At 39.5% G+C, this 20,856-nt stretch overlaps 1 protein-coding gene across 1 annotated transcript in view; it reads left to right on the forward strand.

Annotated features, from left to right (window-relative positions):
• The window catches only part of LOC136875756 (glycosyltransferase 8 domain-containing protein 1), a 63,088-nt gene that overhangs the window by 8,547 nt on the left and 33,685 nt on the right, over positions 1-20,856 (forward strand). Inside the window, exons 2-3 of the mRNA XM_067149330.2 lie at positions 469-717; positions 3,625-3,778. Of these exons, the coding sequence (XP_067005431.2) occupies positions 469-717; positions 3,625-3,778 (403 nt within the window). The remainder of the gene's footprint in view (positions 1-468; positions 718-3,624; positions 3,779-20,856) is intronic.

The following is a 20,856-nucleotide window of genomic DNA, read 5'->3' on the forward strand; positions in this document are numbered from 1 at the left end:
CAGCCGCGCGCCTCTACGCGCACGGCCAACTCGCCCAGTATTTAGATCATTAGGAAAGGCATTCTTAATACTACTATCATAAATATTCTCTTTTCATTCTTAAACTTAAAATAACCCTGGTATGTCTGTGGTTATTTTCATTGCATGAGGAAGTCACCAGAAGACTTTGTAAAATATCTAGGAGACAAATAGATTATTTCTTATGGGACTTAAACATTCCTCAGAAATGTTACAAGAACCATGACTTCCTCTTAAGACAATGATTACCATCACCACCGTGACATTATGTAGCATGTTAATCACGTTGCCAGTCCAGCATTCTATCACTGACGATAAGTGCAAGATTACATTTCAAGAATTTCAGCTTTTCCATCACATAGAGTGTCTATTTTACAGACTCCATTTAGTTGAAGACTCTTCTATATGGCTGTCAATTATCTTGCTACATAACTATTTTATTTGTTCCAGGTGGGCTTCTTGCTCTGGTGATCTGTTGGTGTGTCTTCATGGTTTATTTGGTATCCTATCTTGAGTGGATGCCACCCTTACCTCTGCTGCAGCAGTTCCAAAACTCAGGCCCTAGTGACTATCATATGCAGGAGAGCAAGCCCCTTCTGCTCCCTAAGCTGGCAAAAAATGACATATTTCCAGAAACTTTTCACCAAGAATATTTGAAACATAAAATCTTAACTACCACCATAAAATCTTTAGCAGCTGGTAAGTAGTATCCTACCAATGATAGGCTATATCAATATTAACTAGTATTATTTTGAAGATGACCTAGGAGAACTGAGTGCCCAATAGGAAATAGAAAAATGAAGCAGGTTGATCATTTGTAGGCCTGAGTTACTTCAGGTGTGTATTCCCCAAAGATGGCAGTATAGTCAGTTTTATGACTTGAGTTTATACTGAGAACAAAGGATGAGTTGATCGAAATAGTCCCCTGGGGCTCTTAACTTGGGAGCATTGGTTAGTGACCAGGGGGCCCTTAGCTGAGTCCTGGCATTGCTTCCACTTACTTGTGCTAGGCTCTTCACTTTCATCTGTCCTATCCAATCTCCCTTGGTCAACTTGTGTTCTTTGCCAACCTCGACGGTATTAGTTAGCAAGGCCTAGGGAGTCTTTCAGTTTCACGCCATTCATGACCCATGTTTTTCTTTGGCCAATACCTTCATTTTTTGAAGTGTCAGGTCCCTTCCATCTTTCTCTCTGATTAATGTTGATAGAGGATGGTTGCCCATTTGTACTTCCTTTTAAAACAATAATCACCACCATCACTGCTGGATCAAAATATATTTTTCATATACTTCAGATTACACAAAAGCAATTACTGATACAGGAACTACTATTACTAAAATGTTTTCATTCCTCCCCTGAAGGGGGAGGCGGGCCTCTTAGATGGTAACGCCATCTCTCAAGCCAGGAGATTTGTTATGGTGAAGGAGATGTTCGGAGAAGATGAGGGGGTTGGCGGCCGTGGCGTATACTAGGAACTGTCCCGGCATTCTCCTCAGTGCAGGAGAATGGAATACCACAGAAAACCATTCTCAGGATATCTGACTGTTGGGGCCAGCATTGAGGTCCAGCCCTCCCGAATGTAGAGGCGCAGAGCCACATCAGAACTGTGGCCACCCCTCCTCTGCTCGGTTGGCCGGTTGGAGTGCAGAGCTGTTGGACCACAGACCAGCCGCGGCCACCTGTATGCCGAGACCCACTCTGCATCTGCTGACCTGATACAGAAAGATACCAGTATAATATCAATGAAGACTGGAGATGTTCATAATCAAGAGATAAGGATCAAAGGAGGAATATTGCACATTGTACGTAGGCTATTTTCAAACTAGCCCATCTATGTGATAAAATGAGTAAGGCTAGGTTACTTACATCATGGACTCAATTGAGGACAAGAGGAGAAGAAAGAGAGATATTCACATCTTTAGTTCTTAACTGTTGTCTTTTAGAACTTCCTACAAACAAATGGGGATAGGGATGGACTCCTGCACCAAGTAGGCCTTCCTGTCCTTGAGGAAAAATATTTACAATTTTCAAGTATAGTTATGTTCAAAATCACACTTCTGTAAGAGCTAATTTAAAAATGAGTTGTTCTCACTGATAGATATCTATAACTTATATTTACTTTGAACTTTCTGATCTTTCAAGGCATTTACTGCTCAAAACATGTGTGGTTTTTCTTTGATGTATGTTTTAGTTGTAATAGTTTAGCTCTTGAATTAAATAACTTACATGATAAGACTTTTGTATGCTGCATTTCTTGAGTATTAAAAAAATATATATTTCTGACTTCTTCAACTTTATTTAGCCTATTTCTCTTACAATTAAAAAACTTAAATTTTCCATAGCCTACTTGAAGTTAAAATCTAATAATGTAGCCTATCATTTTTATATTCTCTTAAAATTAAAACTGCCAGGCCGAGTGGCTCAGACGATTTTGGCACTGGCCTTCTGACTCCCACCTCGGCAGGTTCGATCCTGGCTCAATCCGGTGGTATTTGAAGGTGCTCAAATACATCAGCCTCGTGTCGGTAGATTTACTGGCATGTAAAAGAACTCCGGTGGAACTAAATTCCGAAAACCATAAAAGTAGTTAGTGGGACGTAAAACAAACAACATAATTATTACTAACCTTTTCACTGCCAAGTTTTGATGACCTGGCGAACCCTCTGGGCCGGGTTTCTTATAAAGGAAGAAGCACTTTTACAGATAAATTTTTACTGATACTATTAATGGAATGCATATCATCCCCTTAGCCCCGCAGCCCAATATAGGGGCCAGGTTTGAAGTGAGGTTATATTTTACAGCATCTTTTTACGACCGGAGGCCCTTCTCAGTTGAGAAGATAATGAATATGAAATGAATGCTGGTGAATGAAACTGGGGAAGGAAGTGGAAGGAATCAGCTGTGACTTATGAATAGGAACTGTCCCAGCATTTGCTTGGGAGTGAAAAAGGAAAACCATAAATAAAAATTCTCAGGACAGCTGACGGTGGTTCAGGAGATAGTAGGTTTGAACCCCACTGTTTTTCCGTGGTTTCCCATTTTCACACCAGGCAAATGCTGGGGCTGTACCTTAATTAAGGCCATGGCCGCTTCCCTCCCAGTCCTAGCCCTTTCCTGTCCCATCGTCGCCATAAGACATATCTGTATCGGTGCGACGTAAAGCCAATAGCAAAAATAAAAAGCTGACGGTGGGGTTTGAACCCACTTGCCTGCCGAATGCAGAGTTTGGCTCCATAGCCGTAGCATCTTAACATGCACAGCTACTCCGTTCAGTGATATTACTGAAATATAATAAAATATTGTTGATCCAAGAGCTGGTATCATCAAGATCATTAACATTTGGGGGAAAAAAGAATTTATTTGAGGAGGGGATGACAATTCTGCATGAGATTCATAATTACGACTTTGTCTCACACTTTCTTGTAATGGAATTTCAAATAATGACACTATATCCCATTTATTTATGAGATCGGTGAAGTACACGCTGCACCAAAAAGTATATATATGGGTTTGGCATTGAATGGATTAAAGATAAAACTTTTTGTTGCCTTCTTGTATTTATAACTTTGGATTGAAGATAAATTTGTACTTTTCTTTTTTTTACAGCGACACCACTGAGTCCAGTAGTACGAGTGATTGTAACAGGAGACAGTTTAACTATAGGAGGTCTGGTGGCTCTTATCAACAGCATCCTGAGTAACACAAAAAGCCATGTAAAATTCTACATCGTCATCACCGAGGAGGAACTTCCACATCTTAAGTATGTCTGTTTCACTGCCATTCTGAATTTTACATAGTACAGTTCAGTAATATTAATTTTTTTTTTTAATAACAAATATGGAATGAAAACAACTATTTAATTACTTTTGGAAAAGTAAAACAAAATATAATTGGTTTAAAGAAGTTCAGAATGATTTAGAAGAGCTGAATATTACAATGAAGCAAATTGAAAATAGAGAAGAAAAAAGGATTCTCAAGAAAAAACAAATAAGATTGTCATTAAAAACTGTACAACACAAACAATATGTCATATCTGATGAAGAAAGGGCAGCCAGGTCAGCCAGAATGAAGAGGTTTTGGGAAAGGAAGAAGATGATGCACCCTAAATCTTCAGTTAATTCTTTGTTAACGTAAATGTATTTGGGTTTGATTTAAGTGCTCCAATGTGGGCATAAACTATGTAAATAAATAAATAAATATGGAATGGAAAGAAATAGACAAGTGATAAATCAAGACATGTATAGAAATATAGGAACATATAGTAGGATAAACACAATGACAGAAGAGGGAGCAATGAAAAAGGAGACAAAGACGAACATGAAAACACAGAAGGACAAAGGCAATTTCCACATCTTTGTGCACTGCTGTCTTCAAATAGATTGGCTCTTTTCTAATTAAAAAGTATTTTAGCATGCATATTTACAATATCTTCATGTAATTCCCAGTATTCCACAATTTGTTGATTGTAACCATTGAAGTCAAGCTGAGTCTAGCATTGCTAGCTTCCTTTCTTTCATATTTGCTGTCGAATGATATCAGCCAACTCTTGAGTTCTTGTTCTTTGAGAACTGTGGATTGAGAATATCTCAGCCCTCACTATCTTTTATTGGCATTCTTGACACAGCCAGATATTTGTATTTATACTTCAAGGTCCTCATAAAATTTGTATATATAAAATAGGAGTTTTATCTGTACATTACTCAAAATTTAAAAAGGATGGTATTTCTGTACCAGTCATGTCCATAGTAATAGGAAATGCATTTTTTAATTTTCCATAATTTCTGTCCGTCTGTCTGAATGTATGTTTGTACACACATCACGAGAAAACAGCTGAAGAGAATTTAATGAAAATCGGTATGTAAAGTCTGGAAATAAGTCGCTACGATCTAGGCCATAAATAATCTTTTTCACGCTGGGAGAAATGGTAGTTTAGGGGAAGGCTTAAAATTTACTTCTCAAATATTCATTTTATTAGTGGTCCTTTCTTAATTAAAATCGGTATGCAAAGTCAGGGAATAAGTCGCTACAATCTACGTCATAAATAATCTTATTCATGCTGAGAGAAATGGTAGTTTAGGGGAAGGCCTAAAATTTAATTCTCAAATATTTGTTATCTGTTGTCCTATTGTAATGAAAATTGGTATTCAAAGTCGGGGAATAAGTCGCTACAATCTACGTCATAAATAATCTTATTCACGCTGAGAGAAATGGTAGTTTAGGGGAAGGCCTAAAATTTAATTCTCAAATATTTGTTATCTGTTGTCCTATTGTAATAAAAATCGGTATGTAAAGTCGGGGAATAAGTCGCTGCAATCTAGGCCGTAAAAACTTTATTTACGCTGAGCGAAATGGTAGTTAGGGGAAGGCCCAAAATTTAAAATATTTGTGTTATTAGTGGTCTTATTGACCAATACTATATAACTTAAGTATTATAGTCTTAAATTTCCGATCATTTATGTCTAATACATTTTTACCGTATTGGCTATGATAACGGAGATATTCATGAATTTGAATTTTTGTTGCTAAGTTCATATCAGCGCTGTCACGAGAAAATGGATAAACAGAATTTAATGAAAATTGGTATGTAAAGTCGGGGAATAAGGAAGTACTGTCTACGCTATAATTAATTTTATAAGACGCCCTAATATTACAGAGTCAAAAGAAAATTGAATGTGTAGGTCTACAATACAGAAAGCTCATAATATTGATCAACAATAACATTACGTTGACCATTGTTTATTGTGATGTGCTTTATGTCTCTGTTGCCACTCATCTGTGATAGATGGAATTACTGCTGTATAACAAGATTTTTTTTAATTTGCTTAACGTCGCGCCGACACAGATAGGACTCATGGTGACGATGGGATATGAAAGGGCTAGGAGTGGGAAGGAAATGGTCCTGACATTAATTACGTTACAGCTCCAGCATTTCTCTGATGTGCAAATGACAGACCACGGAAAACCATCTTCAGGGCCGTCAACAGTGGAGTTAGAACCCACTACCTCCCGGATCCAAGCTCAGAGCTGCTCACCCCTAACCGCACAGCCAACTCACCCGGTCGTACCAAGTATAACAGCCTGCCTGAATATTGGCAGGAAGTAGCTGGAGAGTTAGATAAGTTCCTGATACTACTGATATGTAACAAACTGGTTCATCATAGCATTCAATTCCTACTCTGAGGCACTGATTGGAATGAGCAGTATGCATAATTAACAGAATAATGGCAGAGAAGTGTTCACGGTTGTCTGCGGTCTGGCCATTGCAGCACTGGAACTTTGGACTGTTAGATAGGCACCGTATTACTGTTCGTTAAAAGTGAGGAAATGTGCAGTTTTAAAATTTGATCGAGTATTTTATATGATAACATTGCTTTTAATCGCTACATTCCTACTGACGACTTCAAGTAGGAAAACCACAAAGACAGTCTTTCTGAGAATCCTGTTGTTGCGGCTTTTGTGTTGGTACTCGTCTGCCGCATTTCATTTTGTAACAGTTGGCAATGTGCTGCTGCGTTTTTGTTTTATACACAGACACTGAACATGGCGACCGGCAGCAGTACACGTGTTTTGGTGTACCTCCGAATTTGTTGTACATAATGTGTAAATATGCAGTGTTTTATTCATGTGTAATAAATGTTTGAATCACCTTGTGAGTGATGTGTTTGTGTCTGCTCGTTTGGGGCAGTCTGGTCCTCCATTTGATTTGTTTCAAAATTGTATTTGAGCGCCTATGGAACTGAACCTTGTTATGTGCGGCCGATATGTTGTTTCGTCGTTCGCAACATAAAATTTTGGTCCTTCCGGGCCGCGATGAGAATCATTGTGAACTTTGAACATTGTGCTAGTCACCAGAAAATTGTTATCGTCATGAATTGCTGCCTGCAATCGCCGTTTGAACATAGCAACGAGCTTGGCGCGAAAAGCATCGTGAACAGTTATTGTATAAAAGCACCAGGATGTCGTGCTTAAGGCTAATTACTACGAATGGTTGAATTCGTCATATTGAGATTTCAACGAAGTCTACATTGTTTTGGAACTGCTTTGATATCGCACGTTAACAATCTGTGGAAGTTACCACGTGCTAATGCATTTGTTCTTGTGAGCCGTTTACGCCAGCTTGTATCTGATACCCTGATGTTCGAGATGTTAAATGCTACTTAATTTGGACTCCAGCGAACATTACATCGCAGACGTCATCCTTTGGACTTTCCAGTCACTTGAGCATGTGATTCCAGCCAAGGAGTGTTTCCAGTGGTAGTGATGATTGATGATACAGCACCGCCATGTACTGTAAGTCTGTTCCATTTGTCTTTATTGTTCCTATCTTGACTAGGGTGGACATCCTGCTTGATATCCTAACCCTACTGCTAGCACTTTTCGTGTATAGAATTAACAGATTTGTCTTGACTTCTCATGGGCATTATACGATTTCGTGCTAATAATTTGTTGGGCCGCTTTGTGTATTTTGTATATTTTAGAACGTACGTGGTTTATTATACGTTATTTCATGCTTTTGTGCATCTACCTACATTGTTGGTTCCATTCAAAGACTGTCACTCATTCTAACAATGCAAATGAATGCAGTGCACTGATTATAGGGCTTATTGTTTGTATAGTCACCATAGTTGTAAGATTGATTTCTATTATTATCTTGTCAATAATTGATTACCTCAACTATTCATCATGGTGTTTGAATCCGAAGCAAAGGCTGTTCAAAAACGTGGTCTACTTAAAAGGTCATTAACTCACCTTGAAAATTACTTAAAGCAAGATAACATCAACCATCACGAACTAATTTCTAGGCAAAATAGGCTGCCAGAAATTTGGAAGGAATTCAGCATTGTTAGGGAGTATCTAGAATGTGAATTAGACTCAAAATCTAGCGAAACTCACTTTGGAGAGCATGATGAATTTGAAAACAGATATCATGCAATAGTTGCTAGGATTCAAGAATTGCTTTGCTCATTTGAGAGACCCACAAGTCCAAGCAATGCATCCATTATTTCTGATAACTCTACTCGGTCCAACTGTAGCTTGAAGCTCCCGCCCATTGAATTGCCTGTTTTTAAAGGAGATTTGACAAAATACTTGAGTTTCAGGAACACCTTTCAAAGCTTAGTTATTAACAATACCCGCATTGGCAATGTGCAAAGACTACACTACCTATTGTCGTCTCTTCAAGGCGAACCTAGGGATTTGTTAGATAACCTATCCATATGTGCTGATAATTTCACTGTTGCTTGGAATTTAATTGATGAAAGGTACAATAACAAACGCTTGATTATTTCACAGCACGTAAAACATTTGCTCAATCTCCATAATTGTACTAGTGGATCTTCCGTTGAATATCGCAAATTGATAAACCAAGTAAAATCTAATCTTAGTGCTGTTGACAATTTAGAGGGTCAGGTTCCACTACATGAAATTTTGCTACAGGAATTGATTCTAAGTAAGATCAAGTCCAACCATAGAAGTGAATGGGAAAACAAATTTGCCTCTACTGATATTCCCACACTAAATAATTTGATTGATTTCTTGGAAAGAAAATGTCAAACACTAGAGCTAACAGAATGCAAGAAACCTGTTATTGAGCAAAAACGAGACTTAAAATCCAACTTAAAAGCCCTTCACATTGCCAACAATAGCACTTCCTTGAATTGTAGGTTTTGCAAACTTGATAATCACAGCATTTCTAATTGTAGAAAGTTCAAACAAGCAAACATTGATCATCGTCGCAAGTTTGTGAGGGAAAATAAACTTTGTTATCTTTGTTTTTCCGCTTCTCATGTTTCTAAACATTGTAAGCAAAACAAATGCTCCCAGTGTAATGGGCCCCACAACTTATTGGTTCACAAGGAACAAACAAGTCCCAATAATAACAATAATAATATGAATGCTACAAGTTCTGCAATTGTTTCACCCACTGCCATGAAGGTTGTTTCAGGACTAGGTTCTAATGTTTTGCTGAGCACAGCGTGTGTAGGAATAAAAAATAGCTCAGGAGAGATTATACTAGTTAAAGCTTTGTTAGACTCTGCGAGTCAATTATCCTTTGTGACTTCTGATCTTGTCAAGAAGCTTGGTATCCGTACTAGGTCTTGTCGTCTACCTATTGTTGGTATAGGCAATTCGAATGTGTCTCCTGTAAGTTCCACATGTAACCTTGTTTTGTTCTCAAATGTATCAGATTATACATTGAAGTTGAACTGTGCTGTAGTGAACACAATCACAAGTCCACTTCCGGCGCAGGAAATTGATTGTTCCAATTGGGTTATTCCTGATGATATTATTTTGAGTGATAGGACATTTAATCAGCCCTCTACTATTGATATTTTGCTAGGTGCTGATGTCTACTATGAAATTGTGTCTTCTAATATTTTGCATAAGAAGGGTTATCCCGCCTTATTAGATACCGAATTTGGTTGGGTGCTGTCAGGCACTTTCCCTGAGTCGTGCATTAAGAATAATGCCAAGGCTCGTCGTGCTAATCTTGTAAAACTTGATTCTATTGACACTAAACTCCAAAGGTTTTGGGAGCTTGAAGAACTTCATCAACCAGTTCTTACTCCTGAAGAAAGGGCTTGTGAAGAACACTTTGTGAATAGTGTTCAAAGAGATGATTCTGGTAGGTTTGTTGTCAAACTTCCTATTCGTGCTGAAGTGCCACCTGTAGCTGAGTCTAAGCATAATGCTGTTAGAAGGCTCAAACAGATGGAAAATAAATTTGCTAAGCTTCCAGACTTGAAAAGGAAGTATGTAGATTTCATGCGTGAATACAGTGAAATGGGTCACATGGAAATTGCTCCTCCAGAGACCTCTAACTCTGTAAGCTTTTACTTGCCCCATCATTGTGTGCTCAAGGATTCTAGCACTACAACCAAGTTGAGAGTTGTTTTTGATGGAAGTTGTGAATCATCAAATGGGACAGCATTGAATTCTATGTTAATGGTTGGTCCTACTATTCAGCCTGACTTGCTGTCCATTGTTTTAAGGTTCAGAACCTATTTTGTTGCTCTTACGGCTGACATTGCTAAGATGTATAGATGTGTGCTAATTCATCCTGACCACAGAAATCTTCAGAAAATTGTCTGGCGTGAATCTACTGATGAAGAAATCAAGGACTACCGTCTTACTACTGTCACATACGGTACAAGTTCCGCCCCTTTTCTTGCTACGAGATGTCTAGTTCAACTTGCTGATGAACACAAGGAATCTCACCCCACTGCATCAGAGATCATTCGCTCTTGTTTTTATGTTGATGACCTGCTGACAGGTACTAGTTCAGTTGAAGAAGCTAAGGAGCTTCAATCAGAAATCTCTTCTGTGCTTGATAGTGCACATTTTCATCTTAGAAAATGGACGTCAAATTGTCCAGAAGCTCTTGCCAATGTCCCTGTAGAGGATAGAGAAATGTTGTCACCTTGTAACCTCACTAAGGATGAAGCTATTAAAACATTAGGTATCGTGTGGCATCCTAAATGTGATGAGTTTCAGTTTCAAATAAATTTGAAGAAAGCACCTAAGGAAGTCACTAAGAGAAGCATTCTCACTATCATTGCTTCCATATTTGATCCCCTTGGATTGTTAGGATGTGCCGTAGTTAAGTGTAAACTTATCCTGCAGTCTCTTTGGCAGTTGAAAATTGATTGGGATTTTGTGTTAGAACCTTCATCTGAAATTATTGAAATCTGGAATGCTATCTACAGTGAGCTCCCCTTGCTTAATGACCTCAGAGTGCAAAGAAATGTAATGCCCTTTGCTAAGAATAAGGTTATTGAAATCCATGGCTTTTCTGACGCTTCAGAAGCTGCCTATGGTGCTTGTGTGTATATTAGGACAGTATCTGATAATGATGAGGTATCAGTGATCCTGTTGACTTCTAAATCGAGAGTTGCTCCATTAAAACAGCAATCTATTGCCCGTTTAGAGCTTTGTGCTGCTCTATTGCTTTCTCGCCTAATGAGTAAGGTAACTGAATCGCTGAAATTGCACATTCCTTTCTCAACATACTGCTGGACTGACAGCACGATAGTTCTGTGTTGGTTACAAAACCCGCCAATTGTTGGAAAACCTTTGTCGCTAATAGAGTTGCTGAAATTCAATCCCTCACTTCAGTCTCAGACTGGAGACACGTACCGACCCACAGCAATCCAGCTGACCACTTGTCTCGAGGTGTTTTACCCTCACAAATGTTTTCTCTTGATGTATGGTGGCATGGACCATCCTGGTTGCGCGAATTATTCCCGGTGTACCCTGATTTTGTTGCGAATAATACACCATCTGCTGTGAATGCAGAATCGAAACCCTCTTTGAGAGTCTTGCTAGTTAATATGCACCCACCTGAGTTAGAGAAGTTTTCGTCCTTTCTCAAACTTAAGCGAGTTTATAGCTATGTTCTGAGATTTATTACCAATGTTCGCTCCACTAAGGATGCTCGTGTCATTGGTCCACTCACCCCTGAAGAACTGATGATTAGTGAAATGAAAATAATAAGTCTGATGCAAGCTATTGAGTATGGTAAGGAACTTCATGACTTGAGGTCTAATCATGTAGTTGCCTCTTCGAGCTCATTGAAAACTTTGAATCCATTCCTCGATGATTACGGGTTGTTGAGAGTCGGTAGTCGACTCATGAATTCTCAGTTGGAATACAATGAAAAACACCCCATCATTCTTCCTCCGAAACACTTTGTTACTAAATTGATTGCTAAACATGAACATGAGATGCTATTGCATTCCGGCCCTCAGGCTGTATTGTTTTCCTTGCGTAACAGATTTTGGATTCCACGTGGGAAGACGGTTGTTCGTGGTGTGATCCATTCATGCTATAAGTGCTTCAAGAGCAAACCTCCACTCACCACTCACATAATGGGTCAGTTACCCACGTATAGAGTTGAGCCATCATTACCCTTTGTTAAGGTTGGTCTTGATTATGGTGGCCCAATCATCATTAAAGGTGATAACCCGAGGAGTAAGATAAAGTTTAAAGCGTACATTGCTCTCTTTGTTTGTCTTGTCACTAAAGCAATACATCTTGAAACTGTGAAGAGTCTAACGACTCAGGACTTCCTCGCCGCATTTAGAAGATTCACGGCGCGTAGAGGATTTCCAAATCTCATCTTGAGTGATAATGGCACAAATTTTGTTGGAGCCAACAATGAGTTATTAAGATTTATTAAGGATAGCTCTACTGAAATAGAGGAATATTCATCTAATTTGAATGTGAATTGGAAATTTATTCCACCCTCCAGTCCTCATTTCGGTGGGCTTTGGGAAGCTGGAATAAAGTCCACAAAATCACTTTTAAAGCGGACCCTAGGAAAATGCATTCTTAATTTTGAAGAGCTGAATACTCTTTTGTATCAAATTGAGTCTGTGTTGAACTCGAGACCTCTCTGTTCAATGACTGACGACCCCAATGATCAATGCTATTTGACACCTGGACATTTTCTAGTAGGGAGACGATTGACCTCTATCCCCTCTCCAGACATATCCAACAGCTCCCGCTCCTGTCTAACTAAATGGAATTTGGTGCAACAGCTGTATCACGATTTTTGGCAGAGGTGGTCAAAAGAATACATACAATCACTTCAACAAAGACGTAAATGGTCTTCTATAGGAAAGTGGACTCCAACTGTGGGAGATTTAGTGCTTCTAAGGGAGGATAACCTTCCTCCTCTGGTTTGGAAAACTGGTATAATCCAGGAGCTCCATCCTGGTTGTGACAACATTACTCGTGTGGTCAGTGTAAAGACTAAAACTGGTCTTTTGCGCCGTGCCATAGTGAAATTGTGTCCATTGCCCAAGGATGTTGTATAGTTGTATATTTGTATATGTTGTATCTGAGTTTACTTTTTTATTAATTTGTCTGTGATGAACATGAACACTTGACTTTGATTTTGAGTGTTGAGATCCCTCAAAGGGGGGAGTATGTTGCGGCTTTTGTGTTGGTACTCGTCTGCCGCATTTCATTTTGTAACAGTTGGCAATGTGCTGCTGCGTTTTTGTTTTATACACAGACACTGAACATGGCGACCGGCAGCAGTACACGTGTTTTGGTGTACCTCCGAATTTGTTGTACATAATGTGTAAATATGCAGTGTTTTATTCATGTGTAATAAATGTTTGAATCACCTTGTGAGTGATGTGTTTGTGTCTGCTCGTTTGGGGCAGTCTGGTCCTCCATTTGATTTGTTTCAAAATTGTATTTGAGCGCCTATGGAACTGAACCTTGTTATGTGCGGCCGATATGTTGTTTCGTCGTTCGCAACACCTGTAGTGAAGCACGGGTACATCAGCTAGTCTGAAATATAAAGTGGAGAAGAAGTAGAAGAAGCAAATAAACAAATTGAAATGCAACCACAGAATAATTGTTCTGTTGTAGGAAGCTGCTAAAAGAACAATTTGCTTGTAGCCTACTTCTTCATAATGCAGTCATTGTGAGATAAATATTCAGGAACTCTCAACTGCTAAATTGAGAAATTTGCAAAATAGACATTTGGGTCCTTTTCCTAGATTTTTGGTTATGTTTGGAATGAACTCTCTTAACTTCTGCTCTCTTGTCTGGTGTTTTTTTTTTTTTAATGGTGCCTGGTGTTATGATAAGTTTTCTCTGTTCTTAATTAATAGCCGTGGTGTCATAAACAGTTGAACCATGTAGCACTTGCAAGTTTTTGTGTGGCCATTTTCTCTGCACAGAATAGTAGTTGCAGCTATGAAATCTGCTCTGTGATAATTGCGAATTCTTTGTAATAACTTTGCTAGCCAAAGTTCTAATGTGAAATATTTTGCAGGTGCAGCAGTGATATATTCCTTTCTCCTATATAGTGTGACACATTAATTTGATGCAACTTCTAAGTCAATTGATGATCTTTTAAAATACCCATTTAACAAAATGTATAAATGGCTTATAGATTAATAGACTCATTTATGGCTTAGTTAAAAAGGCTAGTGCAACTTTATGCTTGTTTATCATCTGCATTCCTGTTTGCATTATTATGGTAAAAAATAAACTCATGTCCTCGTCCTGGGGTGGGGGCAGCTCTTTTCAGGCATACACCAGTGGAGGTGAGCTGCATGTACTATTTTATCCACAGCCAGCCCTCCTGCCATGTTTAAATTTCTGGCAGTGCCAAGAATCGAACCCTGGCCACCAAGGATTGCAGCTAACTGTGCTAACCATTGGGCTACAGAGGCTGACATTATTATGATCATTTTATGTACCGGTAGTTTATTCTCTGTAAATTTGTTTATATAGGCCTAATATTTTGTTTATATTAATGTTTTATCCATTTCTATTTGTGTTATGTTGTCATTATTTATGATCATTAGGATTTGGAATATTGTCCAACCACCAATATTCTGTATTAACATGTGACTGTATTTAATGTACTTACTGTACTGTATTCATCTCTTGTTTCCATAACAGCCTGCATTTGATGTAGGAAGAAATCAAAATTTAAAAAATAATAGCTGGAAACTGATATAAGCAAGTAATACATCCTTTTAAGAGGAAAACAAATAAAAGATGTCATTAATTGATAAAATAATTTGGGCCGATTGCAGAAACAGCATTTAGACGATGTCTACGGTTAAACAATGCCTAAGTATGGCTGCCGCATTGCAGAGACGTTATTTATTACTTAGACACTGTCTAAAACCGATGTTCAACCGGTCATGTTTAAACACTGCCGAGAGCACTGTTTAACCTCACGTGACAGGAGTGAATCACAATCAGAGGTTATGTACCGTGAAATATGTAATTTGTATTATCATGTTGAGACGATTCCGGGAAGAAAGGTTAGTCCGACGGCCTCTCTGTGGGTCGCCCGCTGCTAAATCGCAGCAATTCGTTTGACATGCACGGGGAGATAATAAAAAAATAAGGTTCCGCTTTACGAGAGACTTGTTTCTTGAGACTGACAAAGTGACAGGCCGGTAACTGTCAACTTGAATACAATTCTTGGCAATCGATAAATTTTATTATATACATGGGGTAATTTCCATGGAATTATAGGTCACTTCGACTACATACATATCACAATTACGTGTCCCGATCGTCTGAGGGCTGTCACATACATCAATCGGGAGAGATTCACTTATATTTACTGCCAAGTAAACACACATAATAGTGAAAACTAAAAAGTAGGTTGTATGGGATTTTTACATATATAATCACATAGGTTTTCGGTAACTATCAGATAGAAAAAGGCAAGTGGTGGTGATTATCGTTTAAAGAGGACTGGGGAAGAAGAGCCGTGGCCATAATAGCCCTAGTATTTGCCTGGTGTAAAAATGGGGAAACTACGGAAAACAATCTTCACGGCTATCGATGATGCGTTTCGAATCTACGATCTCCAGAATGCAAGCTACATCTATATGGCCCGTACAACACACTCGGTTACACATTACTATTGCTTCATCTTCCCTTCGTCGAAGCTACCGTATTTATGAGTAGATTACACTCACTGTAACAACATTATAATGAAAGCTACACTTCCCCGTACGGTGGCGTGTCGCTTTAGTGTCAATAATATTATGAGATTTAATTTGCACCGAAAGCGATACTCTTATCTGTGGGCAAGTCATGCTCAGCCATATTTGAGTAATGTGTAGGAAGACAAACAGCTGACTGGTGTTCGGCGCGCGCACCGACGAATTTCATTGGTTGCGACAAGCAAAGAGTTACATGAAAGATACTTCAGTCTCCATTTTCAAACCAAAATTGAAACTTTAAGGGATGTCTAGTTAAACATCGACTGAACATTGTTTATGCAATGGAAGATCGTGAATGATTTAGACGTTGTTTAGGTAGACGATGCCTAAGGCTTAAAACTAGTCATCGTTTCTGCAATCGGCCCTTTATGTTGAAGGAGTGGACAACAACTTCACATTTGACCACAGAAATTAGACAGACATGTTTTATTCTATTTCATGAAATACTTCCTCTCATGCAGAGGCTGCATTGCGACAAAGTATACTTTTGCATTTATTTTGAGAAGGGAAATAGATATACTGTACTTGAGAAATGTTGAAGGTAACCTAATTGTAACAGTGATTTCTTAGAAATATCAGTGAGCCCCTTAAGGCTATGATGGCAATCTCCCGAAACGTAACTGGCAGAGACATCTGTTTCCAGAAATTAGTGGCAAAAGCGGGAATCGTTCCCCTTGCTCCAATCATTAGACCTACTGTGTCACTTTACTCTATCTGGTATTTCTCCCTGTAGTAAGGAATTGTTGGTAAGTAAATATTCCTTTTCTCTAGGTTAACATCTGAGGGCTCCAACTTATGGCTTTCAAAGCGAATTGTGGGGTCGATGATGTAACCTCTCCTCTTATTCTTGAAAGCAATGATGTCATTCCTTCTGTGGCTTCCGTTATCCGCTAAGCTATGAACCTCTTCAAATACCTGGAAACCATGGTCTTTTAGCGTTGCCGCAATTAACGAGCGGATGTTATGATGACGCGTACTCCTTAAAAGTTCACCATGAGGACAAGATCCCAGAACATGTGCAAGAGTTTCAATCTCCTTGAGGCAGCGCCTACAAAGGGAATCGTTCTGAGATTTTCCTGGTACCGATCTAACTGCTGAAATGTTTGCTGTCATCTTAATTGCTTCACGCCATTCACTACATGATAAGCCTTGATGGTCTCGAATCCAGGAGTTGGCAGGAGTATATTCATTGTACAAACATACACCTCTTCCTTTCTGCTGCAAGTTACTCCACTCACTGAATGCCCTTTCTCTCAGTATTCTTCTCACTTTCCTGGCATCTGTTATTTCTAGGCGTGATTGTAGCAAATTGTCAGATGGAGGGACATTGAGGGATTGTAGTGAGAGAGTTATTTCTTCTTTCAGATTTCTTGTAGCACGGATGTATTCGTCACCTGAGCTTAATAGTACCTTACAGATGTTAATGTGCTGAAGAGCTTCCCAAGTGCCGCAGAAGAGTCCCAACCCCTTATATTTTTTCTCAGTGTAGACCATTCCATTAGGAATGTCTGCAGGTATTTGAAGAATTTCCTTAAGAGCACTTCGAATTAGTATGTCTGTATCAGCAAGGAACTTTTTCGGAATCTTCTCTGGCTTGATAGTTTGGAATGGGTATATGAGAGATGGGCATATAACTGTGTTTATTACTTTAAATTTCTGGTCACCGGGCGAGTTGGCCGTGCGCGTAGAGGCGCGCGGCTGTGAGCTTGCATCCGGGAGATAGTAGGTTCGAGTCCCACTATCGGCAGCCCTGAAGATGGTTTTCCGTGGTTTCCCATTTTCACACCAGGCAAATGCTGGGGCTGTACCTTAATTAAGGCCACGGCCGCTTCCTTCCAACTCCTAGGCCTTTCCTATCCCATCGTCGCCATAAGACCTATCTGTGTCGGTGCGACGTAAAGCCCCTAGCAAAAAAAAAAAAAAAATTTCTGGACAGCCTGTAATAGTGGAGAAGAAACCAATTTCTCCATTTTATTCTGTAATTTTTTAAGCTCCTGTGTAGGTTGAAAAATTATTTCATTTGAAAATTTAACTCCCAGATAGCGGATTGTTTCTCCACCAATATAAATGGTCCGTTATTGGACATTATAAATTTTCCAGCTAACTCATTCCTGGTTGCCAGCGTTTCGCCCCCATGTGCTAGGCTGGGCTCATCAGTTGGTACCCAACACACCTACCAAGACGCTGGATAGTGCATACCGTGGAGGCCACTGCGTAGGCTAATTGTAGCCACCGGCAGTGCCAATGCACTATGAGACACATTGTCTCATTATCAAAAATTGATGCCTGCTTGGCCATCAGATGATGTAGATGTTGATTCCCATAGGGAATCAGAAATAATTGTTCCGAATGAGTAAATTTATAATACCAATATAAATGGTCCGTTATTGGACATTGCATTGGCACTGCCGGTGGCTACAATTAGCCTACGCAGTGGCCTCCACGGTATGCACTATCCAGCGTCTTGGTAGGTGTGTTGGGTACCAACTGATGAGCCCAGCCTAGCACATGGGGGCGAAACGCTGGCAACCAGGAATGAGTTAGCTGGAAAATTTATAATGTCCAATAACGGACCATTTATATTGGTATTATAAATTTACTCATTCGGAACAATTATTTCTGATTCCCTATGGGAATCAACATCTACATCATCTGATGGCCAAGCAGGCATCAATTTTTGATAATGAGACAATGTGTCTCATAGTGCATTGGCACTGCCGGTGGCTACAATTAGCCTACGCAGTGGCCTCCACGGTATGCACTATCCAGCGTCTTGGTAGGTGTGTTGGGTACCAACTGATGAGCCCAGCCTAGCACATGGGGGCGAAACGCTGGCAACCAGGAATGAGTTAGCTGGAAAATTTATAATGTCCAATAACGGACCATTTATATTGGTATTATAAATTTACTCATTCGGAACAATTATTTCTGATTCCCTATGGGAATCAACATCTACATCATCTGATGGCCAAGCAGGCATCAATTTTTGATAATGAGACAATGTGTCTCATAGTGCATTGGCACTGCCGGTGGCTACAATTAGCCTACGCAGTGGCCTCCACGGTATGCACTATCCAGCGTCTTGGTAGGTGTGTTGGGTACCAACTGATGAGCCCAGCCTAGCACATGGGGGCGAAATGCTGGCAACCAGGAATGAGTTAGCTGGAAAATTTATAATGTCCAATAACGGACCATTTATATTGGTATTATAAATTTACTCATTCGGAACAATTATTTCTGATTCCCTATGGGAATCAACATCTACATCATTGTTTCTCCACGTCGCAAACTCGATGTATCGTAGCTCTCAAATTCAGCTGGGTCTTCGATTAACTTTCCGCGTTCGATGCAGATTGCCGTACATTTCATTGGGTTGATATAAAGCCCTATTTCATGAAATCTCCTTGTGAATATTTTCCAGACCGGGCGAGTTGGCCGTGCGTGTAGAGGCGTGCGGCTGTGAGCTTGCGTCCGGGAGATAGTAGGTTCGAATCCCACTATCGGCAGCCCTGAAGATGGTTTTCCGTGGTTTCCCATTTTCACACCAGGCAAATGCTGGGGCTGTACCTTAATTAAGGCCACGGCCGATTCCTTCCAACTCCTAGGCCTTTCCTATCCCATCGTCGCCATAAGACCTATCTATGTCGGTGCGACGTAAAGCCCCTAGCAAAAAAAATATATATATATATTTTCGAGAGCTCAAGTACTGCTGTTCGACTATTTCCTATGACAGCCAAGTCATCAGCAAAACCCACAATCGTTAAAGGTGGAAGATGTGGTACTAAAGAAAATCCATAGTGGCTTTTGAGAGAGTCTTCAGTTAGTTCGTTTAAAATATGATCTGTCGCTAGATTGTAGAGACAGGGAGAAAGAGGTGAGCCCTGCATAACACCCCATTTTAGGCTTAAGGTGGCTGTCTTTCCAGTTACAGTTTCTATTTTTGTAGTGTTTTTTGTCTGGAGATTAACTATTAGTTCCTTTAATTTCTCCGGTATTCCTAATGTCCTCAAGGTCTCATGTAAATGAAGGTGCCCAATGTTGTCAAACGCGTTTCTGACGTCTAGAAAAATCACTGTTAGATCAGTTTTGTTCTGTTTCGCAGAATTTAAAACCGAATCAAGTGTAGAAGTATTGATATGTGTACCGGCTGAAGATATAAATCCCCGTTGTTGTGGATGCCGGCTGAAGATATAAATCCCCGTTGTTGTGGATTAAAAGCAACGTATTCTCTCAGGCGTTTATCAAGAGCTCGCTCAATTACTCTCCTAACAACAGAAAATATTGTGATTGGTCTCCAGTTTGCAATGTCAGCAGGGGCACCCCCCTTGTGTATAAGAACAGTTCTTGCCATTCTAAAACACGGTGGTACCTGTCCTGTTTGAAGCATACGAGTGGCTATTGTGGCAATTATCTCGGAAGCGATGTCACTTTTAATATCTCTGACGATGACGTAATCAGGTCCAAGTGAAGTGTCCACCACAATTCTACTTGTTGCAAGCTGTATTTCATCTTTAGATATAACATCATTAAACGTGTCATTGTAAACCATTTGTGTAGCTTCACTCACTTTTGGGGGATAATTTTCTCTCACTCAATTATTTTCATGTCCTAACATTTCATGGAAATAGCCATATACGTGTTGAGAATTAATCAGACATCTTTCATTGTTTTCATGAAGGACAGTTCTAACTGCTTTCCTACGTTGATTGTGGATGTGAAATTGAGTTAACTGATATAAATACTTACTTCGTCTTTTTTCTCTATCCCTATTAGCGGACCTTTGCGGATTTGAACTTTGTTTATATCCTTTTTCCGTATTAACATACGATTTCTTTTTACGCGGCTCGTAAAATTTCCTTGCTGGGTGTTTAGACCCAGGCAAAAAATCAATTGCAGTGGACAGAAACTTTAGAAAGTCTTCTACAAATAAGAAAAATTCAGAATCACTGATGTCACCTTGTAGCTTTTCCCTCCATATCACCATTTGCTCTTTGTAGTACGAGTTATGTGTGTTTTGTTGTTTTATTTCTTTTCTAGATTCATGCCCTTGTTCTGCAGATGATCCTAAATTTATTTCAGTACTTACTTGGTGGTTCGATTCCCCAGCTATCTGTCTATTCACTAGCCGTGTTCGGTGCTCATTCGGATGTGCTTTTGAGATATGAATATTGACCTCCCGAGTGGACTTAAACAGTTGCCTGCAATGGTTACACACAGGCTGAGAGGAATTACTTTTGTCATTAGCTGAAACATTACTTCTGTTTGAATCATCCATCTCAATGCATGATGTGTCAGCAGAGGTGTATAAACTTCGGTTAACCGTACTTACGTGATCACCAGCTGA

The sequence above is a fragment of the Anabrus simplex genome, chromosome 6 (assembly GCF_040414725.1).
Source record: "Anabrus simplex isolate iqAnaSimp1 chromosome 6, ASM4041472v1, whole genome shotgun sequence".
Lineage (NCBI taxonomy): Eukaryota > Metazoa > Arthropoda > Insecta > Orthoptera > Tettigoniidae > Anabrus > Anabrus simplex.